The sequence below is a fragment of the Mixophyes fleayi genome, chromosome 12 (assembly GCF_038048845.1).
Source record: "Mixophyes fleayi isolate aMixFle1 chromosome 12, aMixFle1.hap1, whole genome shotgun sequence".
Taxonomy (NCBI): domain Eukaryota; kingdom Metazoa; phylum Chordata; class Amphibia; order Anura; family Limnodynastidae; genus Mixophyes; species Mixophyes fleayi.
Window position 1 is genome coordinate 27,326,898 of NC_134413.1, and position 25,590 is coordinate 27,352,487.

Genomic DNA, 25,590 nt, shown 5'->3' on the forward strand with positions numbered 1-25,590 from the left:
GATAAGATGGGATGTCCGTTGCAAGCAACAAAGCAAAGCATGTAAGGTGAGCTTGAAGCTGAATAAGAGCACTTCATATAGACAGAAATCCCACATTAGACAATATCAGATGGCTCAAGTCTTGAAACAAAAATAGGTAATATTTATGTATCAAAATAAACATTTTTTATATAATTTCAATACAATTGCGTTATAAGGAGTACAGATTGTTTTTTTTCCGTTTTTTTTTAGGTTTTCATTGTATTGTTTTTTTGGAACCACCAAAAGACTTAAAATAATTACTATACATTTGTGTATAAACGAGCTTGAAAATTGTATCAGATCGAGCCCAGAAGCTCAATGGACGCCTGGCAGATAGAGCCAGAGCCCAGAAGCTCACTGGACGCCTGGCAGGTACAGCAAGAGCCCAGAAGCTCACTGGACGCCTGGCAGATAGAGGAAGAGCCCAGAAGCTCACTGGACGCCTGGCAGATACAGCAAGAGCCCAGAAGCTCACTGGACACCTGGCAGATACAGCAAGAGCCCAGGAGCTCACTGGACACCTGGCAGATACAACAAGAGCTCAGAATCTCACTGGACGCCTGGCAGATACAGCAAGAGCCCAGAAGCTCACTGGACACTTGGTAGATAGAGCCAGAGCCCAGAAGCTCACTGGACACCTGGCAGATACAGCAAGAGCCCAGAAGTTCACTGGACACCTGGCAGATAGAGCAAGAGCCCAGAAGCTCACTGGACACCTGGCAGATAGAGCAAGAGCCCAGAAGCTCACTGGACACCTGGCAGATAGAGACAGAGCCCAGAAGCTCACTGGACACCTGGCAGATACAGCAAGAGCCCAGAGGCTCACTGGACACCTGGCAGATAGAGCAAGAGCCCAGAAGCTCACTGGACACCTGGCAGATAGAACCAGAGCCCAGAAGCTCACTGGACGCCTGGTAGATAGAACCAGATCCCAGAAGCTCACTGGACACCTGGCAGATAGAACCAGAGCCCAGAAGCTCACTGGACGCCTGGTAGATAGAACCAGATTCCAGAAGCTCACTGGACGCCTGGTAGATAGAGACAGAGGTTACGAATATACAGTATGTCAGTCCCACCTTGGCAAACAAAACGAATGTCAATACAAAATGCATTTTACGGTTGCACGTGTGCCACACTAACTACGAAAAGTGATAAAGGCCAACGAACAGATAGGTGCCAATTAAAGACATAGCTACACATTGTATAAAATAGCTTACTTATACCTGGGAAAGTGGTACAGCAAAACAATTGGTAAAATTGGTTATCTGCTAGTGGATTGTAGAGTGTCTGAAAAGTGTGTACTTGTGCCTCTGCATACTGAAATATCTCTTCCTGTTGACTAAGATGACTCCAATTGGTAATATATATATATTATTAAATAGTTGACAAAGAAAACTCTGTTTTGCTCATGTCATTAAAGCTGTACCACCAGTTACTCAAAGATTTCATTACGGTGCCCCTTTCCTTTAGCCAAAGCCCCAGGGGCTGTTCTGTGTAGTTGTTCTCCTGGGGCTTCTCCGATTCTCTTACAGCCTTGTGATTGGTCCACATGCTCACAATCGCCCACCCAATTCCATTTAAAGTTGGTTAACAAAACTGATTTGCCAGTACTGTATTATTATTATTATTATTATTATCATTTATTTGTTAGGCGCCACAAGGTATCCGCAGCGCCGCACACAGTACTAACAGTAGACTATACAGGGTGAAACCATACAGAACAATGAACAAAAAGTACCAATACTTCAGAAACTCCGGCTAGTCATATGCAGTAAAGACGGAGCGGAAGAACAGGTATGGAGACAGGAGGGGAGGGGACCCTGCTCATACGAGCTTACATCCTAAGGGAGGGTAAACAGACCAGGCACAAGAGGAGCCAGTTGAGGCAAGAGGAGAGAAGGGAGGACGAGCTAAAGGGAGGAGATGGGGGGTTAAGTAGATGGTTGGTAGGCTTTGAGGAAGAGGTGAGTTTTGAGTGCACGTTTGAAGGAGCACAGAGTAGGAGAGATGGATGGAACGAGGGAGGTCGTTCCAGAGAAGGGGGGCTGCACGGGAAAAGTCTTGGATTCTGGAGTGGGAAGAGGTGATAAGGGTGGAGGAGAGGCGGCGGTCCTTGGCCGAGCGCAGGGAGCGGGCAGGAGTGTGAATGGAGAGGAGGTTAGAGATATAATGGGCAGTAGAGTTGGAGAGAGCCTTGTAAGTGGTGGTGAGGAGTTTGAAAAGGATTCTGTAGGGGAAGGGGAGCCAGTGTAGGGCGAGGCAGAGAGGGGAGGCAGAGGAGGAGCGGCGTGAGAGGAAGATGAGTCTTGCGGCTGCATTGAGTATAGAGTGGAGGGGGGAGAGACGGGAGTGGGGGAGGCCAGTGAGGAGGAGGTTACAATAATCGAGGCGGGAGATGATGAGTGCGTGGATGATAGTTTTGGTGTCCTCCTGAGAGAGAAAAGGACGGATGCGTATTACAGAAACAGCAAAGAACTGCAGCTTTAAAGTGCCTACATACCGTGCAGGCAGTCTTTTAGTGACCTGCACCAATATATTCACCTGTGTTCAGGAGATATTCACCAGTTTTCATTAAAATGCATATCGATTCACAAGGAACCAGAGACATGACTGTAGCATTTCTTAACTCAATATTCTCAGGAATACTATGAAAAAACGGTGACAACATTGTGTAGACAGGCACCGGATCATCCTTCATCATGACGTAAAGATTTGTCTAGTTCAAAAAGACAAATGTTATTTGTATTTTCAAACAGATTGCTGAATAAATCCCCTCCATTGCTTTTGCATACAATACCACCGACATATGGGTCGAGCTGCATGCAAAGGAGATAGGTGAATACAAAGTATATAGAAAGGGGCCTGCCTGTAACCACTGGCTAGCCTGGGATACAGGTCCTATTTTAATTTGTATTGAAAAGTGTATTTATTGGGATAGACCTATTTTTATAACAGACAGGCGTATCTCATGCAAGTAGCTGTAAGTAATTGTATCTATAAGGAGAACACTGAAAGTGATAAAACCGTTCATAAGGCTGCAAAAATATATATAGCACCATCTTCAGGCCACGGAAGGTATTGTTCAAAGACATAGGCCAGGGTTTCCCAAATCCAGTCTTCAGGGAGCCCTAACAGTGCATGTTTTCCAGATCTCCTTGCTGGAGCACAGGTGTATATATTACTAAGCGACACATTGCAACAGACCCACAGCTGGTATAATTATTTCACTTGTCACCTAGAAAACCTGCCCTGTTAGGGGCCCTGAGGACTGGGTTTGGGAAACACTGACATAGGCATTTTCTATCTCAATAATACAAAAATGCAATGGGAGTATCCTTGCTGTAATCAGCAGGAAGAGCCATGTACTATGCGTTTGTGAATGTATCTTGTGTCTGTGTGTCTGTGGGTATATAAACATTTATTTCCCCTTTAAACAAAAGTAATGGTTCTCTCCAGATACATTTGAGTCTATAAGATCACAGTATAATATATATGCAGAGGCATCTTCACTCCTATATCTGCTCAAACGTCTATGGTTTCAGCAGGATGCAGGTGTTGTCTCAAACTCTGAGAGTGTGTGAGGTGAGTGCAGTTTCTTACTTCACATTACATAGAGGGTGGTCAAATACGGAGGACCGTTCAAAAGATCACTGCACAGTATCTTTGTACACCAATGAACACGTTATACCTTGCCAGTTTGTGACATCACACAGTCCAGTGCAAAACCAGTGGAAACAGGTATAACTGTAAGTGGATCGTCAGAAACACATGGGGCTGGATTTACTAAAGTGCGGGTTTGAAAAAGTGATGTATGCCTATACCAGTGTTGGCTAACCTGTGACACTCCAGGTTTTGTGAAACTACAAGTCCCAGCATGCTTTGCCAATATATAGCAGCTTATTGCTGGAATGGTATGCTGGGAGTTGTAGTTTCACAACACCTTGGGTGTCACAGGTTAGCCAACAATGGTTTATAGCAACCAATCAGATTCTAGTTGTCATTTATTTAGTACATTCTACAAAATGACAGCTAGAATATGATTGGTTGCTATAGGCAACATCTCCACTTTCTCAAATCCGCAGTTTATTAAATATACCCCATAATGTGAATCAGTTGTCCCAAAGATGACAGATAAACAAGCCTAACCTACATGATTCCAGATGTTCAATGCTTAAGTTAGTAATTATACAATGTATTTAACACTGGGAACGTAGGGAAGCAGGGGTACAGATCTTCAGAATTGGTCTCAACAAGAAGCAAACACAGTGTGGGGCAAGTATTATAAATAAAATACAGCCAAACCTGTATATTGAATCGCAAGATGGGATAAAAACAAATGGAACACCTTCCATTCTGCTCTTAAATGTAAAACTATTAAAAGTACAACTTCACCGAAATGGTATTTTTTTTTATATCGGGTTTAACCACATTTATATCTGAATTAACAACATGCCAATTAATTAGGTTACACCCTGATCCATCAGCAATGCAAGAAATAATTCACACTGTTAAAAAAAAAATCTGAAATTGTTAATGATGTAAATATAATGTGCTGAATACCTTCAACCACCTCTGCCCTTTCTCCCAACTCAGAAATAATCATGGTTTAATGAAGTAATAAAGGAGATAACAATATGCTTAGCCTCGTCCTTCACAACTTGTTACCCATTTTATAAGAGTTGTTGCCTGTTTGACAATCTTTGTGGATATCTATTGACTTGATGCCTTCTACACAAGAGATCCCACTTCTGAGTTCCACGGGATCTGGAGCAAGAAAACTTACAGTACTAAATGCCATGGATGGTCCCACACACCAGAAAGCACAAGGGTCCGTACCCATCCCTACTAGACCATGAGCATGGGGCCACTTAACATACTATAGTCAATAAAAATTCACTCTTAAAATGTACAACTGTATAAACCAATTGACCGCTACTGCAGCAAACCTTAACCGATCCTGTTTTCAGGGTAGTCTAATCATTGTGATTGTACTGATCGAGCCATTAACAGATCATGAGAGTGAGGGGACATCAGGTTTTTATAGTGTGTCACTAACGTACATATCAGTGTTATATTACATTTGTCTGTATAACTGCTCTTAACAGTATAAGGTGCAAAAGGCATCCCATTTAATGTATAGGAAATAGATGCCTTCTCTCTCAGAACGTCTGGATAGCACATATCTCCTGCAAGGTGGGTGGGGACATGTCGCAAATCATGTCACCAAGCCCCACCCACCTTAGTAAGATGCAATTGGATTATCGCCCCCTGTGTGTTTTACAGAGGTGGGAGGGTCTTGATGAAGTGATTGCCCAATCCCCTGATGATGAATTGCATTATCAAACCCCTTCAGGTGCTGTAGAAAAAGTGGCTCATATTATAGGCCTGATCTCTACCCTCCTTTAGCAGAGAGAAAAAGGGTTTACTAACCCATAAATTAGCTTTGTCCACCATCTGAATCTCATTTATATATCTCATCCTCCAAGCTCCTCCCATCAGAAAATGCTAAATTTTGCACCCATATTCAACATCATTTTGTCCCACTCATCCAAGCACTAGCAGTCAATTATTTTTTTTAGCACAATAAAGAAAAAAACAACAACATTTGCTATAGTTTTCATGTGCACTTGTTTTGTTTTGTTTTTTTTTGTTTTTTTTTTACTGAACTCTCAAATAATCCCATACATTGATTGTACAAAATGCATCACAAAATTGCAGCGAATGTCTTTTTCTTAGAACTGAATATGTTGACACAGTCTTAACAGTTTCACGCAATGGGCCTGATTCATTAAGGTCTGGGCAAACCATGTTACAATGCAAGGGGTGCAAATTAGTTTATTATTTTGCGCATAAGGAAAATACTGGCTGTTTTTTCATCTAGCACACACATACTTGATAGTTTTATTTTTACACTGAAATTTAAAGTTGATCTAGGACATGTCCTACCCCATCTATAACTCTGTCCCAACATTTTAAATTTACCTCCCCCTCCAATGCAACATGGTTTTGCCCAGGTGCAAAGTTACTCCTTTTTTTCCCCCTTTACTTTCCTTAATGAATCAGGCCCAGTATGTTTAACTAGATCATACATGGAGACCAGGCAGTGTTTTTTTCTGGCCTATTTATGGCATACATTTTCTTGTGATAGTTCTAAAATGTTTACAAAAATGATAAAGTATTTGATCAATTTAAATATTACGACCTCAAGATGGTACCAAATTCCCTTGGACCCCGCTCCCCCCCACATAGAACCACAGTAAGATTATTTGAAAGCAGCATTGTATAGAAGGAATACGTCACTTAGATAAATGTATCCACATAAATATAAGATAAAAATATATTTCCCTGCAAAATCCCCACGCATGTAATGAAGGCGGTATTGCAAATTATGGATGATAAATGGGCAATCTTCATCTTGACTCAGCAAAATCTAAAGGTTTTGTATAAAAATAAATAGAATTTTGCCTTTAATGAAAAAGGAGACGCAATATAGTATATTGGGACAAACCCTCCTAATAAGCAAATACAAGGGGAGTAATTGTTGGGCTTCTTAAAATGTAACAGACCATCTCAAATTATATCTGATGGTCTGGTGTAAGCATGGTTTGTCTGGCCAGTTTTTCTGGATGTTGCCAGACTCCATATCCCGGCTCCGTAGGACCATACTATTTTTTAACTGTGATATATAGCCGTCTATACTCAGACATCGGAGAGGTAAAATTGTAGGATTAAAAGTCACTTGTGTTTTAAACTGACTTCCAATATCAAACCACACTGGTAGACAGCAACATGTGAATACAGCTAAGTATATACATAGGTTTACAAGCTTCGATAGGATGACCATTATTAGCCCTCTCTGTTCTATTTATCTGTTACTCCTTTCTCCATCCGTAGATTCAGCTGTGCCGATGGCACTCTTGCATCCTCAGAATTTACAGTGAGCCGCGTCGGCGGTGACTGTAGAGTTAGCGGCCAGAAAGCCACAACGCGTTTTTCCTTTTTCCTTGGCTTTTCAATTGCATTTTTTTTTCCAGTTTGCAGTGAGATTAAATTAAAAACATAGGACAGATATTTAGCTACCACTGAGTAATCAAGTTTGAAAATTGAGAATATTCTATTTTTTTTTTTTAATTCAAAGGTTGAGTAGAAATATGAAATAAATACAAAGGTTCGTTTAAAGCGACTCTGAAGAACAAACAAACGAAAAAACCTAACAAAATAAGATTAAAATAAATCAGAAATAAGGAAACTCTTGCTGGTTATTATGCCATTGGTCAAAGTATGGTGTTGCTTGGTACCTTGGGTGGCACAAATAGCTCCCTTCTGCTATTTTAATTAAAAAGTGACCAGTATTTATAGTGTATCCACTGTCCTGCTCTAGTAATAATTGGCTAGAAAGTGCTTCATTTTTCTTTAGAGGATTCTCAGCAATTCAGAATACCGCTATGTTGTCTTAATGCACGAAAACCATTGATACCAGTCAGAAGGTCCTTTGGATTGTGATGCTATTAATCCCCAGCAGTTGTAGAGATGCTCTTTGATCGCCTGGTGCAATTTCTGCCTCGCCGATGAGACTGCCGACAGAAGAGAGCAGGCTTTGTTGCTGGCTTAACGTGGCTTTAGTTTAGAACCCTTTGATGTAACAGTAGGCTTCCAGAGTAGCAAATAAGATGTAAAGTAACCACAAGGTTACAAAGAGCAAAGTTGTTGCAAGTCTGCAGCCCCTGGAGCCCCCCAGTTCCCCACCAATACTAGGCCGCCTCCTATACAGCAAGACGCTGACGCAGACAAATGCAAAAATGGTGAAGAGGGTAACTGAGAAAGCCAAGCTCCCGGCTGAAACGCGGAACTCCTGTCCCTGTGAAGCCCAGTAGATGGCAGCCACGGACCAGGCTAGGCCAATGCCTAGGAACACATTGACAGCATTGCTGCCGGTCACGTTGCCAATTGAAGCATCTGCGTACACATCCTGTGTAGCAGCAACTTTGCTTGCAAACGTATCTAGGGGAAGAGACAATAATACACAGTGCATTAGTAAATATACACTTCTCTCTTTTTCCATTCATGTCTAGGATATACTCTTCAAATATATATCTTGTCATAGTAATCAGCTCTTTATATAGAAACAAGAGTCTAACTAACTTATTTTATAAGCATATTTGAAAGCTTCAACATTGACAGCCTTTAAAGATCAAATTCATGGATTACTTGTTAGGACTTTCAGGGCTAGATTTACTAAGCTGCGGGTTTGAAAAAGTGGGGAGATCTCCTCAGTAAAGAGCGTACAGCGCGCCGGGGATGGAGTTAAGTGCCTTGGGGGCGGCTCGGATCACTGGGGGGCGGCTCGGATCACTGGGGGGCGGCTCGGATCACTGGGGGCGGCTCGGATCACTGGGGGGCGGCTCGGATCACTGGGGGGCAGCTCGGATCACTGGGGGGCAGCTCGGATCACGGGGGGGCAGCTCGGATCACGGGGGGGCAGTTTGGATCACTGGGGGGCGGCTCGGATCACTGGGGGGCGGCTCGGATCACTGGGGGGCAGCTCGGATCACTGGGGGCAGCTCGGATCACTGGGGGGCAGCTCGGATCACTGGGGGGCGGCTCGGATCACGGGGGGGCAGCTCGGATCACGGGGGGGGCCCTCACGGGGGAATGGAGGCCCCCTTAGCCCAGGGGCCTCCATTCCCTTAATCCGGCCCGGAGTGTAAGGTTTTATTTAAAATACTCATTGTTAATAAATACTAACTTGTAAGCAAGAGTGTAAAAGACATCACAACTATGAGCAACAAATATTCCGAAAAGGGGACAATGAAATTAACAATTGGTCAATATCGAAAAACAAGGACATTTTCAGGGAGGCATCTTTAAAACCTGGGACGGTTTCTAGGATTTGGGACAGTTAGCAAACATATAAAGTACAATGTTATAGAACGTCCACAAAATCTGAAGTGCAGCTAACAGACCTTTGATTTTTTTTTGTGTGCCAAGTTGCCTATGGCTAGGGGTTGATTAGTAGGGCTACATTTGGGGAATGAGGCGTGGTGGGGAAAATCTACGGGGATCTGAAATAAGATCTACAATTTAAAAATGGTTCCATGTCCCTTTGAGGATGTGGCCACCATACAGAAACACAGAATGATGTGCGTATAATTTCCTTCTTGGTCTTTATGAATCTGAACAATAGGTATATGAAAGGTCTAATGACATGTAGGGTGCAATTAATTTGTTTCATCCCTAATTCTTCCATAATGCAAGCAGCATAGCATAATGTTTGTTCTCTGATTCTAGATGAGACAATAAAAAGGAATTTTTTTCAAAAAAATATATGGATATAATATCATTACTTTCTTCATACTTACATCCCATTAGGCGGAAGAGATTTTCTGAAATTGATATTTAACTTACCAGGCACTGACGTGCCGAAGGCCACAAACACCACAGCAGTTACAGAGTCTTTCAAGCCAATGGTGCAGCCAAAATGAGAAGCAAGGTCTCCGATGATGGCGGTAAGGATGCCGATGATCATGATTGACACAACAAAGCACGCCCATCCATTGAAATATTCCGTGGGGGGAACGCACGCAAAAAGTACTTTCCAGAAGACGGTCAGAAAGTGCATGACGTAGTCAAAACAAGATGGCAGACGCTCTTCCCCAGACTCATCTTCATCTTCATCTCCAGCTATATTTGACAGACAAAATAATAGGCTTACCAGCATGAACACCAAGCAACATTAAAGTGCATTTGCTTCTTACACATAGTGGGAGCAGCCATTCAGAGACAATATTCATGCGAGTACACTCAAATAATTCCCCAGGAAACAGAGACAACACCAATTCATGAGGTGACTCATGGTCAATCTCCTGCCTCTGGAGATGGTCCAACCTATTACTATACATCTAACTAGTGACATTATTAGATCGACCTATTAATCTACTAGCGCTGGGATGTAGGTGGACTCAGGCATCTCTTTCCCTTCCCCCATCCAGAGGTATCCATGGTGACATCATGATTAACACAATAATTGGTTGGATAACAACCTAATGAAGCAGCTCATGGCCAATCATTGACATCCTGTACTGAGTAATGCTGGTGGTCATCTTTATAAGACATTTATATATGGTTATTTTAAGACATACATAAATGTACACCAAACAAGAAAATGAAGATGTGACTTATACCCCTTTCACATTGACGCCCCGGCATTATCCCGGTATATGAACCAGGGATATTGCTGGGTCACAGAGCATCCCACCCCGGCGAATTCCCGGGTCGACCGGGTTCACACTGAAACCGGTTGTGCCCGAGTCTGCCCTGGCAACATAACAAGAGGAGCTTTGATTGGCTCCTCTTGTAATGTTGTTGTTTTTTGTTTTTTTAACTATTCAGCAACTTCAGTGAGACCCAGGTTGAAAAACACAGGTCTCACCTTTCAACTGGCATCTATTCGGGTCGGACCCGGGAATAACCCTGCAAAAGACCTGGGTCTAATTCCTAGGTAGATGCAGGAACCCCTTTCACACTCAGCCTCGCCCCAGGTCGTTGGGGCTCACCCCGGCAATAACCCGGGTTTTTGAGGCAGTGTGAACAGGGTATTGTATAGACAAATGCATTTATATATTGCTAAACAATAGTATAATAGAAAAATAAAAATGTTTTTCCAGGTTTTGTGTGCTCTCTCTGGTTTCTATTTCTAAAACTATAGCGGTTTTACTGTTAGAAAAAAAAAGTTTAAATAACTTAAAAGAAAAGATTCAAAGATGTACTCTCTCGTGAATTTCAATTAAATTGCCATTTTCAAAAGATCTTGCTGTTTGTCTATCTATGGACATGAAGGAATAAATGCCAAGTAATCCTGATTTCACAGGTCTGATTGCTAAATAAGTCGGCTAATTAAAATAGTGCTTTCGTGAGACAAGATAAATTCATGTTCCTCCCCTCTGGCACCAGCCTATTTTAAAATACCAGTAATTTAGCCAGTGTGTCACTGAGTGTTCCTGCTCCGCCAGTAATTGTCAGACATAGAAAACCCCTTTTCACACTACCCTGCTCTTCGGTATTCACACGTTTCATAATGTGATATAGAATTACTCCTTAGAATGTGATTAATCCTTTGTGCCTTTTATATCATGAAAATTACCACTTAAAGCTCTTTAATCTTTTTTTAATTTCCAAAGGGTGAAATAGTTCCCAAAAGGCACAGCTAAGCATAACTTAAAAAGAGAGGTCTTTTCAGGTAAATCTTGGCTGCGAAGAAAGTATGCATGATGTACCCTCAATCTCAGATGCCAGTCTAGTGTACCCCCATTTTTTGTTAGGTTTTCAAACCATTGCACTGTTACTCATCACTGTAAATTTATTTCACACCTGTACTAATGGATTGTCATACCACCACCTTCAAATTTCCGCTTTGAGCACTGTTGTACCTAGTGGGCCTGAATCAGAGATAGGCATATGTACATTTGAGTATTATTATTATTATTAATTTTTATTTATAAGGCGCCACTAGGGGGTAAATGTATGAATCTCCGGATTCTTCATCTCCGGCGTGTTCAGCCTCTTCAGCGCTTACATTTAAAGCGGCGCTGCATTGTAAAGGGAAACTTCCCTTTACAATGCAGCGCCGCTTTAAATTTAAGCGCTGAAGAGGCTGAACACGCCGGAGATGAAGAATCCGGAGATTCATACATTTACCCCTAGGTGTCCGTAGCGCCGTACAGGGACAAACGAAATTATAATACAAGGTCAGACAGCACAGTACAGTAAACAATAAGCACAGTAACTCAGTGAGCTCAAAGCACAGCTAGAGGGCGGGGGAGGCGAAGGTCCCGCATACGGCGGAACCCAAGAGGTAGGGCACGGATGACAGGGAAACCCCCAGAGGGGAGAGGAGGGAGCAAGAGGGGACGGGGGGGAAGAGGGTCCTCTGGGAGGAGGGCTAGGTAGCTGGAGAGCAGAGTTAAAAGTGGTGAAGACAGGAGGAGAGATGACCCTGCTCAAAGGAGCGTACAATCTAAGGGGTGGGGTAGACAGACAGAGAGACACGGGGGAGGGAGGGAGAGAAGGAGGAAATATATTTGCATTTTTTCGTGCGTGCACTAAGTGAACGTACACAACTGCAGCTATAAAGACCTGCAATTTTTTGTCACTTACAACTCCTTACCTAGTCACCTATGTGGCTGAAACAGTGTTCAGGTGATCAGGGGAAGGTGTAAATAGTGGATGTTGAACCAACCGAACCAGCGAATCGCTAGTAATTAGAGGTTAGCAAATGATTGGCAGACACTTATTGAGACTTTAGTGGTGATTTGCAGAGCATGTTGTAGCAAAGACAAAAAAATATATATATATTTTTTGTACGCGTGTTGGAAAGTTGTTCCTGCTACATTTGCTAGGTAATTTAAATGATGTTTCATAGCAATGATATTTCTAATACATAAAATAAAAGGTTTTTGTACATGTTCACAAGTTGGACGTAAGTGTCTGAGGGGTGTGTCTGCTGTCAAGCGGAGGCATTTACTTCTGTTTTAGACCTAGTAATACGGATGGACTACAGAGACCTAGACGGTCCGTCGTCACTCCCCAAGCTTACTAATCAGATACACCCTCGGACCAGGAAAGTAATACGGTATTATTTTGACATTGCATTTGTTATTCATTTGCTAAACGCATTGGATTCCTCAAAGAGTGTGACGTTATCCGTGATACACGTTCTATGTTTATAAGATTTATTACTAACAGCTTACGGAGAAAGGAGATAAGTCTCTTGTATGTTTACAACCACTTCTGCTCACCACAATATTGGAACTTAACTGTATAACACATCCATCGCTGGGATCTGTTTACATTATATTGAGATAACACATATGGTTTTTACCAAATTATTATCGGCTCACAAATACAGCATTTTCCATCCTGGGAATTATATGTCAGAACATTTTTTCTTATTATTGAATTGATGGCAATACCATGTGTAATAAAATAGATTTTTCATCTTGAATATCCATTGGTAGAGGATCGTCAATATATATGTATTTTATGTATTACACTCTTTAGTGGTAATCAATATCCATGCACTGATGTATGTATTTTTTGTGATATGTATGAATAAAATGTAATATAATTGTATATAGAGTTGTTTGTGTGCTGTATACTACATTCATTTTATATGATTTTGAGAATCAAACCTAAAACAGACATAAGCTTTCAAAACAACAATAAATGGAAAAAAAATCCATGAACTGTCTTTAAGGCCAATTTGAAAAAAAAAAAGGATTATTTGATTAAGTAGATAAAAAAAGTAATTTGATGTTTTTTGTTAATCTTACCAGCACTGACAGTAATTGCTTCCATGAACTGATCCCTCCAGGAATGAGTTCCAACCACCAAGGCAAGGTTAGTCTTCTTAATGAGCTTGTCCACTGTGCTCTACCAGGAAATTGATATGGCAAACAATGAGTTCATGGAAAAACCACACATAATGAAAAATGACAGACAGTGTAAGACATTCTCCAGTATTTACAGATAGAGATTGTGTAAGTGCATATAGTAGGCAAAGATGTACTGCTAGCTATGGTATTACCCCTGACCTGGACGTGTCCACTCACGGTCATCGCTCTACAAGTGATCCAATGTGTATATATTGTAAACGATTTCTATAAGTGGAATTAAGTGTTTGAGTGAATATGATGCGATGGGGGAGATGAGACTACGCATAGCTCCCTTTACCCTGTGCTAGGGTGGAATTCTCCGGATATCGAGGCAGAAAACTCACCAACCATTACATCTACGGTGACTTGTAATACATTTATGTCAATGCACTTGCTATAAACTGGACTTAACACTTATCTGACATCACATGTTGTATATGCTACACAATAGTTTTATGTACTGTGTATCACAACCGCTCCATTCATTTTAGTTTTAAACAATCACTGCCCATCTACTGAAATCATTATCTTATTTTAGATTTTGCCATAATGAAAGCACGCTCACTTTGAATTCATAAGACTCTTCAATGATGACCTCCAGTTTTGGGTGCTCCCCCAGAATAGGTTTCCCCATTTCAGCGATACGTTTGGCTTCTTCTTCCTCCATTGAGAGCTTCCGTTCCACCAAATCAGCTGCTAGAAAAGAACAGTCATGTGCTTAGAACTCAGCTCTGACCTTATCTTCCCTTATAGTAGACACATACTAGACCTCTCGTATTCCAAAGTTTAGGCTATCTTCTTCCTATCTGTAAAACTTTCATCACAATTATTGGTTTTCTTCAACATTGTACTTCCATTACATGTCAATATCACAAGAAAAAGCTTATTACAATATCTGTTTTAAAGTATGTTGATAAATATAGATATTTTGCCTGTTTAAGATTTTTAAATCTAAATGGGTGGGGGTCATTTTTCCAAAATGTTTCATATTTGCTTGGCATTTATAAAAACGTTCTACATACTTTGCATAAGTATAAAGCATCTTACTGTATTTGTCTTCTCCTAAATTCTGTCAAAATCTTTCTCGCACATCTATATATAAGAGGCAAAAGATCAGTCTGATTTTTCACCACTGGAATGTGGTCTTTAAACAGAATAGAGTAACACAGTAAATTCCCTCTTTTCACAATGTATGGTCATTACTCGCGGGCTGAAAAACTTAATGCACAGATTTCATATGAGACATCCTGCGTATATCTATCATCAGTCCAAGAGCGCATATGCCTAAGAGAATGTGTCTTATATGAAATCCTTACCCTTTGGTCCCAAAAGAATGAATACTAGGGATATAAAACAACATCTATATGAACAGATGAAACAATTTTGACCTTGCTATCAGTAAAAGGTATCATACTAATTATGTTTAAACAAGTCGGATATATGAATTTGGTTTGCATAGAAGTGAATTTAACACAACAATCTTCCAGCATCACTTTGCTGTTGGTGAACCCTGCTCCTTCCATTATTTCCTCCTCACCACCCCTGTCTCACGTAGCCCTACCCTTACTTACACACAATCACAAATAGACAGGTCAACGCATCTCATAAGATCAGCATACACTATAGAATATGTTGTGCTCCCGGGAACACTGCAATCTGATTGGCTACTCTGTGAGCATTCAGATGATCTGATTGGCTACAGGTTGTTCTATACCCACCCACTTAGAATCTGAGAACATCCCGGATGAGCGGGATTTGCAGATTTACAACTGGGAACAATCACAGTAATAAAACAAGTGTGGGTATTAATAAGTACACGCAGAGGTGAGAGGACCAGGCTCACAAGCTTACAAGATATTGATGGGAGATCGAGAACAATTTGTTCGTGTTAGCTGTCGAAATTAATTATTCATTTAATATCAGGACTGACCTGTGTTTATCCCAAGTACGTTTAAATTCCCTTTCAGGAGGAAACCCTCATGGAAATGGTCACCTAAACTAGCCCTAGAAAGTTGTGTCATTTGGCATAACCATAAAGTTGAGGCATATTACTAGTTCAAAGCTTGGCAGGAATATATGGCTGAATAGGGAAACTGATTTAACATTTACTTACCCGTGTAGTTAAGTGACAATAATGTACTATTTTTACAGTTGCGTCATTAACTTTCACACATTGCTAATAAATCCTCGTTGTCCTTGTAGTGCACTGGGATCATGGGTTGAATTTCGACCAGGACCCTCTGTGAAGTGTGTGTGTGTGTGTGTGTGTGTGTGTGTTAGGCAATTTAGATTGTAAGCTCCAATGGGGCAGGGACTGATGTGAATGATTAAATGTTCTCTGTAAAGCACTGTGTAATATGTAAGCGCTAATAACTGTTAATAAACAAAAATAAATAGTGTCAAACTTGGGGAGTGACTTTCTAAAGAACGCAACATTTGAAAACTAAGTAATTCTGTGTCTATCTCCATTCGGTCCAATCTGGTGTCGGAAAACAAGCTCTTTTTTTTTTGTTACAAACTTGATTTGACAGTAAACAGCTTCAGCATAAGTGAGTATTGCTTGTGAACAGTCATTTTCCAACCTATTTCTCAAAAGCAGTGATGCAATGGTACCCCAATACACTGTACGCAAAAAAAACCCCAACCAATATTTACATTTATGGATTATAACAAAGGAATATCCGCATCAGATAGGTTTTTATTGTAATTGCTTACTAATGGTATTATCATCCCAAACCTAAATACTGTTATTGGGGTGCTCTCCCGGAACAATATACAGAATATTGTGCAAAAAAAGAAACAATAGTTCACTCGTAGCCCGCGCAAATGGCGCTTATTGGTATTGACATATGTGAACATGAAGGAATCAGTTCACATAAATAAAATCTGCTTGTAAACATCAATTATTATACTTGCAATTGTTAAGAATAATTAAAATTCTTGCAATATAACCCCCATTCTGATCGCAATCATGAGATGACATAAGGAATAACAAAATTTGAATAAGGTAGAATTTATACTGTAAACACCAAAGCAATACAAAAAGAGAACAATAAGGGCCTATAGGGGGATATTTTCTTTTTCCACCATAAAGGACAATTTATTATGCAGTTGGTTAATATTGATAAATAACATTATTTCCAGTTAGAAACAATTCCAGGGATAAATCTGTAAAACTGGAACTATGCACTTAGCATATCAGTTACCACATGAGTAAAATGAAATAATGACACAGAACTTAACGGATAGTAGAAACAGCTGGAGATAAGTCTCTCTAAATGGGTTAAGTGCTTCTTATTTCCCAGCAACATTTACGTTCTAACTTATTCCTAATTAATATTCTAAATACTATCAAAGCAATATTTCAAGAACTGTCAAGATTATAGATAACATAAGAGCAGATGATTTGTGCAAAGTGCCAAATGGATGTTTGCTCTGCATTAAAGGAAGACAGACACATTTAGGATTTAAGAACTTGAAACACCCAAATATTTAATGAGATGTCAAGTGCAATGTAGGTCTAGATTCATAATTAGGATTGAAAAGACTATTTACTTTATACGTTACAGCAAGTTCAATCTCCAAGATTGTGACTGTGTAATGTATGTAAACATACACCACCTACATAATGATATAATACACTCTGAGTTAGTAATTATGTACCCGACATGAATGAATGTGGTCACAGTATTGCTTTGTAATTTTTACTAGTTAAAAGCCCATCAAAATGACAGAACAAAATAAGATCATGTTGGACCCTTTTTTGGTAACGGTTAAGTTCCGCACTATTAAAGCACTATTAGTCAATCTTATGTTGTCAAAGTAATGTTTTGAATGTTCATCCAGTTCTTTCATTAAGTGCTCAATAACGGCGGCAGATATTATTGCACCCAATTTGACTTTACCCTTTTGGCAGCATTGATTGAATAGTTTATCAGATGGCTGCAAAATGCTTAGCGTGGCATAATTCACAGATACAGTTCATGGAACCACAGTTATGAGCATTAATATTGGTTTCTTCAAAGTTACCGACATCAAGAAATGCGTGGCATCTTGTTTGCTGACTTTGTAGGCGATGACGTGATATCATCCTGTTGTTTTCTCTGTGACGGGCAATTTGCTGAGGAGACATATTTTAATGGTGATGACGATCACGTTCAGGTTCTCTTTGGTCATCAGTCTTAGTTTGTAGTTGGGCTTTTTACCGCCCCGCCTTCGTCTTCTTGCTGCTTCTTGCTCTGCAGTTACTCCCACAGCAGACATTTGCCGTTTAGGTGGCATCGCAGTTATACTTTTGCTTAAATTAATTAGTATGTTCCTATTAATATAACACTAAGTGCCAATAAAATGAATGGATCGAAATTGGAGTCAATTTGGAATAGCAAAGGTCGTTATAAATGGTAACTGCCACACAAAAAACCCGAAATAAACCAAACAAAATAAGCTCAAGATATGAACAGAAAATCTAGTCGGTAGGAATAGTCAACTACAGAAAAGAGTCATTTGCAAACATTTTACCAAATTTGAGTGTTTTGCATGTGTATTTATAAAGGTGAGGAGCAGTGTTAATCATATTATATATTTTAATCTATATAGATATATATAGATATTTTAGGCTACTGCGTGTTCTGATGGCCCTAAGTGCACTAATAGATCACGGAAAAGTTGATTGCGACAGGTGCAGACTTAACAATAAAGCTACATTCATCCTGCCAATACTCTGAAGCAGAAACAGATTATAGTCAGCAGTTGTTGCTCCCCAAAAGCTACTTGCTCCCATCACTCGGCCTGACCCTGTCTCCATGGCTTTAACTACAAAAATGTGCAGTTGGCACAGGCTAGCTGGTAAAAATCAAAGCTAAAGAAAATGGTCATAAAGCTATTTCTATGCTGACAAGTGAAAGAAACAATCCTATCGCACATAAACGACTTAGGTGCTTGACCGTCTTTACTTTCAGATTGTCCCTGTGGTAGGTCTTATATTTCAAACTTTGCAAATAAGCTATTCCATTAGCCACCAATAGAGTGTGTTTTTTGCTCCTTAATGCAATACCTTCCAGCATACCATATTGGAAATTCAGGACAAAATAGGAAACTCCACCAATCCATCCCTGATCTGATAATACCACACCTCTTTCAGCTGATAGCGCATCCATTTCCCATGACACCACACCCATTTCAGAACCCCATTTGGGACTGTCCGTGGAAAATGTGGGCTGTTGACAGATATGTTGGTGGTGTTCGTAGCCATGTACACTAAGCTGTGTTTATGCTCACTCTATCTCTACCCGGAATTGTCACCATTATTTTGTTGCGGCAGGGTCAATTCCTTCTTGGCAATGAGGTGAGAATCTCAGAATTCTAGAGGCGGCAGAGGCAAGGCTCTTGCCTTCACATCCCTAGTCTGTTCCAGCTCAACCCCTCCCCGTCTCTTTGCCAACCACCAAGCTCCAGAATCATCATCATCATTTTTTTATATAGCGCCCCTAATTCAGGAGCACTAAATCAGTGCTGTACAGAGAACGTACTCACATCAGTCCCTGTCCCTATAGAGCTTACAGTCTAAATTCCCTAACACACACAGACAGACTAGGGTCAATTTGATAGCAGCCAATTAACCTACTAGCATGTTTTTGGATTCAGAAAGAAGCCTGGTGTGACACTACTTACCAATACTTCCTCTTACAGTGTTAGTATGGAAACAGTATGATACAGATACCATGGGTGGTTGATATGTATTCCTCCTCCGGGTACCAGCTGTACTCACTCTATCAGTCCCCATGCTAAAACTATAGGAGGAAGCTCTGGAGACTGGTCTGTAATTAGTGATTCTGAAAGAGCATGGTGACTAATTGAAGGAATGGAGAAGGGGTTCTTCGTGGAGTGGGGCCAATACAGCAGTACTCTATAAGGCCAAAGAATTGCAGCATCTTCTCAGTGGATGCTGCTTCGCTTTCGTCTGATACAGCCTTCATCATTACTCCTGGATCCCAACCACCTGTGTCTGGCCTTTTAGAGACTGTCTTTCGTAGTAATCTGAGTCAGTTCATCAAGTGTCTTGCTGCTGCTGGTCTCCATGCAAAACTCCTGTTTGGATCCTGACATTAGACTCCTGCTTTGTCAATAAGTTTTGCACATCTTCTTGTGACCTAGACTCCGGTTTTGCTTGACCTTGCTCCTGTTTACTCATTAGTATTATTGTGGATCTTCCAGCTTCTGAACCCTGGCTTGTCTGACCCTCCTTTTGCCTGATTCTCATGTGGATCATTCAGTGACTCCTGTCATCTGCTAACCTGCATCTGCACTTCTCCGTTTGTGCCTGCACTTCATCTGTACACCTGAACACCAGTCTGCAGTTTACAAGCTATACCTGGTACCTGCTATTTCTATGGACTATGCATACTGTTAATCATTGACTGTACATATTTTTTATTCTGCGTGGCCTGTGTTCATAATAAAGACATTCTGTTTCACATCCACAACTCTTCATTATAACAGTGAGACCCCATGCTGTGGGTTTCCCTGTTATAGTACCACCTGCTCTATCATATCCTGACAATTTAACTACTGTAAATAAATTCCCCCAGTTGGAGCGCTGATGTCACCTGTGACCCATTATGCATGGGCTGCAGCATCCGCTCAACTCAGTGAATCAGTTTAACTAGCCTAATTTAAGCACTTTTCACTTTCCAGGTACAAATTAGTTTAGTGAACTCAAAATGTGAAGTGCAATTTTATTATGCTAGTAGAAAAGCTAATTAATGGGAAAATTACCCTGTAAAGCGATAACAGCGAGTTAAAAGGACATAAATAATGAAAGAAGTTCCAATACAATGCTTTGGACATTGACCTAAATAAATCCTTGCTCTCGCAATCACCTAAGCAGAAATAATACATCATTTAACCATGTGATTTATTAAATCTGACTATGAATAAAAAATGCCCTTGTTGCCTGCAGGCTTAGTAACAGATGCATGATAAGTGATCATATTACACGCTTTTCACTGACACCTCTGATAACAGTCCAATTCAAATGGATCTCAGTGTTCAAACTTGTGACCTACTGTGTAAGCGGCAATGGCATGCTTCCAATTTTCAGGGCAATTTTACATGGAACAACCTTTTTTTTGTGTTGTTTTCCAAATAAAGTGCATTTCCTTCCCTATTGTATTTTTAATAACTAAGTGCATAATACGGTATGTAAAGTATATTGTACGAAATCAAAGGTAGATATGGCTCAGTGGACTGTAACACAATATTAGAAATAATAACGTAATAGTAGTTACACACATATAGTCAAAGTCTACCAGTTTAATAAACGGCAATGATAAAATAAAAAATGAGATGGCTGGTGAGTTTGAATGTAGTGATCGAGCACCGTGAGCCGCATTGCTAAGGTAAACTTTGGCAATGTTGTGGTAGTGAATACGAAATATGAGTAAATAAATAATACTACTCATGTAATGCACCCATCTCCTACAGACAGTGTGTTGGCGGCACAAAAGACTATTGGGTCTACTTAGGTCTACTTAACATTGGTGACTAGTGGGCGGCAGTAAGTATCATTTTGTATCACTGCAAAACCCAGCGGTACAAAATATAGGGCCGCTGGTATTCACCGTTTCAGGGCTCATTGGTCCTCCCAGGTGAGAAAAAAAGTCTTCAATGACAGCTGAACGCTGTCAGCGAAAGGAGAAAGTGACCCCTGTGTGGCTATTGTGTATGTGTGACTATGGTGGCTATTGTGCATTTCGTTGGGACATGGCGATGGATCCATGTCCCAACCAAGTATTCTCCGTCGACATTGGAGACCTATGGACTCCATTAAAAAGGTAAGCTAACGTTATCTTGAGAAGGCATTTATTTTTTTAAGACTGGCGGTGAAAAGCAAACCTTTTCAGCTTGTTTAATGGGGTCAGATTGCAATGACCCAAAGAGGTCTATGGGGGCTGCAGTGGCCAATGTAAAATAAGTTAAGGGAGAGTTCTTCTTCTTTAACCGCCTTAATAGAAAGAAAAGAAAACAAATTGACCTCTGAGTAGAATCAAGCAGAATTTGCCACACTTATAACACACTACCTGGTGGGGCTTGTTGGAGGCAAAACTCATTGACACCAGACCCCTGGAAAGTAAACTTTCGGATGGGTGGAATTTAACTTTACGTGTTAAAGTGACAATCCATTATTGGACAGTTTGGTGTGACTTGCAAACTCAGGCTTAAGACCTAACATTGGACGTACGTTAGTCATAGCCAAATATACACTCTTCTCTACTAGCCGCAACAATGATAGAACCTATCTACAGGGAATAACATTGTATAAAGAGAAAACGGTATCAAGGACCAATCACGAGAAACGCTCAACAGAAGTTTCCTCATTGCTGGAAGTCCTAAAATAATGTACAGCAAGCCTGGTTAGGCAAGTATAATCCTACCTCTGCATATCTTCATTCATGTCCCTTATTATAACAATGGTAAATTGGCATTTTAGAATAAAAATGATAAATTAGTATTTTAGACTACGACTATAGAATATAAGTTGCCATTGTGCAAGCAATCTAAAAGAAGCGTGATATTTTGGTATATTTAAATATTCTGAACTAGATATAACTGGTACATTTATTATTTCTTTATTAACACCCCCAGATCTGCAAATGTCAGACACACTAATTCTACAAATCAACATTTATCATTATTTAACTGTCTGTGTAAGTCTAATTTGTGATTGCTGCTTTGTAGGCAATAAAACTGCAGTTTATAAATTTCAATTAGTTATAGCACAGTCATATAAATGTTTCTTCTTGTTCATGCATGGTGCGCTCACTGCCACAAGTAACAACTGTTCACATTTCTTGAAATAATAGGGATTTCATTGGCAGCTACTCTGGCAATAAAAATTTGATCTAAAATGTTTGAGGTTCAATATCTGTAGGCATGACCTGCATTCAGGTGTCAGTTCTGAACTTGGGTAAAATGCTAATATCCTTACATTCCTGGTGAGATATTGCTTCAGCATAGTGGAAACAGCATTATTGGAAGCTTAGTTTCATGTATTTGTTTCATAAAAATGAAATAGATGCTTGGCTAGGATGACAGGTACTTTCTGTTTCCATTTTTTTATCACCTGCTTCCATGTCCCAATTTTGAAATGGATGTAGCTATAACAACCTGTTGACAACCAGATCATCACAAAGCTCACAGGAGAACATAGGACCTCATTTAAGAAGAACACTAAGTTTTGCACTGAAACAGTGTCATGATGTGAGGAGGAGAATAGAGGCAAACAGGGAGCAACAGAAATGAGGCATTGGGACGGCTGTTGGAGTAAGCTGTATACTGGCTCAGCTCTTTGCCCAAGCTCCCACTTTTCCTTATTCTTACAAATATAAAGCATTGGATATTTCTGAATACTGTTGGCAAACGTCACAGAAGTGCTGAGGATCGACTTCATACTGATAAACAAGGCTGTTTTAGAATCTACTGAACTACCATCTCTGTTCAGCTGTGGGACCCACAGAGCTCAACTATCATTGCTGCTTCATCATCTGTTCAGCTGCCCACTGAGCTCAATTGCGATTGCTGATACCATCTCTGTTTGGCTGCTAGACCCTCTGCTCCCAACTGTCAGTATCCTGGACTTCGTCAGTGTTGGAGACTGGCCTACTCTAATAACACCTGCCAGGGGTCGGTAAAGTATCCTTCACTCTCTTCCATTGCCTTGCACCATTTGGATTAATTGTTCCTTTCCACTCTCTCATTACCTACCCAGCTAATACACATTCATTCACATCTCTTCATCATGCACCTTTTCAATTTATAGTCTATTCTACTCACTATCACCGTATTTCTATTCAAAATCCTCTTCTTTCTCCATCATACTATTTCACCCTCTCCTATTATGATTTTCCATTCACTACTTCCCTCCTCGCTAGTCTGCACACATGAACTGTTTCGTCTCCTGCAGCCACCACACTCACCAGCCTACATAAATAGAAATAAACCTCACACCCACAAATCCTCCTCGCATGTCCTCTTCCTCACCCTGCTCCAGCTCATGGCTTCTGGTGGCATCTCACCTAACACTGGACCCCATACAATGCTGGCGCTCCTCTTTCCATCCCAAACCTTTCCATCCACCCAGGACATGCAATCCTGCCATCCTTATCCACATATCTCCACTACCCTCTCTTCCCTTTCCTGTGCACTATGGAATGCCAGATGTGTTTGTAAAAAACTTGCATCCATTCATGATCTATTCATTTCTAAAACCCTCTACCTCCTGGCCATTGCAGAAACTTGGCTCACCTCCTCTGACACTACATCCCCTGCAGCTCTCTCCTATGGGGTACTCTCAATCAGCCATAACCACAGTCCTGGAAACAAACAAGGTGGTGGAGTAGGTAGTCTACTTTCTTTAAGCTGCACCTTCCAAGTCATACCTTTTGAACCCTCACCCTCATTCACTCCCTTTGAATTCCACACTATCAGTCTATCTTATCCCATTCACCTTTGTGTTGCTGTCATTTATCATCTCCCAGGTCTAGTTTCCAAATTTCTTGACAACTTTGCAGCCTGGCTCACTTATTTATCCTTTGACCTGCCCACTCTTATACTAGGCAATTTCAACATTTCTATTGATAATCCCACTGTCTCTTCTACAACTAAACTTCTTTCACTTACTTCCTCCTTTGGTCTCTCCCAGAGGTTCTCATCTCCCACTCACTGTGATGGACACTCCCTTGACCTTGTCTTCTCCCGCTACTGCTCCATCTCTAGTTTCAACAACTTAGCATTTCCACTCTCCGACCACAACCTCCTTTCCTTCAGCCTCACCATACCTCATGCCATCCTCCCTGCACCTAAATCCACACATACACAACAACACCTAATTACCCTGAACCCAATCCACTTCTCATCTTCACTAAAACAACTATTGTCTTCTATGTGTGCATTGTCCTGCCCTAATCACGTCGCCTCTTTCTACAACTAAACACTCACTTCAGCCCTAAAAAATGCAGCTCCAGCAACAATGTCCAGTCTCTGACTATCAAAACCCCAAACATGGCACATCAAACAGACCCGCTACCTGTAAAAGTGCTCCAGCGCTGCAGAGCTCCTATATTGATTTCCTCCACTATAAATTCATCCTTTCATCTTATAGCACTACCCTTTTAATTGCCAATCATTCTTCAAATCTCAAATATCTCTAATCTCTTATATCCACCCAGTCTCCGAACCCGCGCCACTTCTTTGCCACCTTCAACTCACTTCTCTGCCCACCTGCACTTCCTCTCCCTTCCTCCCTCACAGCCCAAGATTTTTCCACCTACTTAAAAGAAACAATCGACACCATTCAACAAGATATTTCTTCATATCAAATTCCACATACTCCATTCTCTCTACCCACCTTCACCTACACTCCCCAATCCACCCTTCATTCCTTCTCTCCAGTAACTGAAGACAAAGTCTCTACACTCATCTCATCATCTCACCCTACAACCTGTTCCCTCGACCCTATTCCCTCCCAACTTCTCCGCTCCCTCTCCTCCACAGCATGCTCACCTTTAACTTACTCCTTCAACCTATCTCTCTGCACTGGCACATTTCCATCCTCCTTTAAATTGTACTGGGGAAAATAATTTCACTGCACTTGTAGTTTTGCAGAACGGCCAGGAGTTTGCAGTCATGAGAAATTGAGAAAATATATTTGTACATCACTGGGGCGGACAAGAAAACGGGAGCAGATGCCGATGCTCATCTCACCAATTCTAAAGAAATAATCTCTTGATCCAGCCTCTCTCTCCAACTTCCGGCCTATTTCTCTCCTCCCCTTTGCCTCCAAACTACTTGAGCGATTAGTGTACAAACGCCTGTCTCACTTTCTTTCCTCTCACTCCATTCTCGACTCTCTGCAATCAGGCTTCCATCGCAAACATTTCACTGAAACTGCTCTCAAAAGAGTGATCAGTTCCTACCTATCAAACCGCTTCTTTAGTAGTTCTACCTCTGATATATCCTCCCCTCCACAAAGCTCTGTTATTGGCCCTTTACTTTTCATTGTACACCTTTTCACTTGGGGCACTAATTCGCTCATTCGTCCTCTAATACCACCTCTACGCTGATGACACCCAAATCTATATCT

The 25,590-nt window shown here is 40.9% G+C and overlaps 1 protein-coding gene across 8 annotated transcripts in view; it reads right to left on the reverse strand.

Moving 5' to 3' along the window:
- Positions 1 to 5,690: 5,690 nt before the first annotated feature.
- Positions 5,691 to 25,590, reverse strand: part of SLC8A3 (solute carrier family 8 member A3) — a 244,229-nt gene continuing 224,329 nt past the window's right edge. For 6 of the 8 annotated variants that reach the window (XM_075191822.1, XM_075191826.1, XM_075191823.1 and 3 more), the window contains 4 exons: positions 14,017 to 14,147; positions 13,350 to 13,449; positions 9,427 to 9,702; positions 5,691 to 8,022 (listed from right to left, as the gene is read on the reverse strand). In XM_075191822.1, coding sequence (XP_075047923.1) covers positions 7,646 to 8,022; positions 9,427 to 9,702; positions 13,350 to 13,449; positions 14,017 to 14,147 — 884 coding nt within the window. In that variant the 3' untranslated portion in view covers positions 5,691 to 7,645. The remainder of the gene's footprint in view (positions 8,023 to 9,426; positions 9,703 to 13,349; positions 13,450 to 14,016; positions 14,148 to 25,590) is intronic. The other 2 variants (XM_075191824.1, XM_075191825.1) reach the window with 1 other exon arrangement.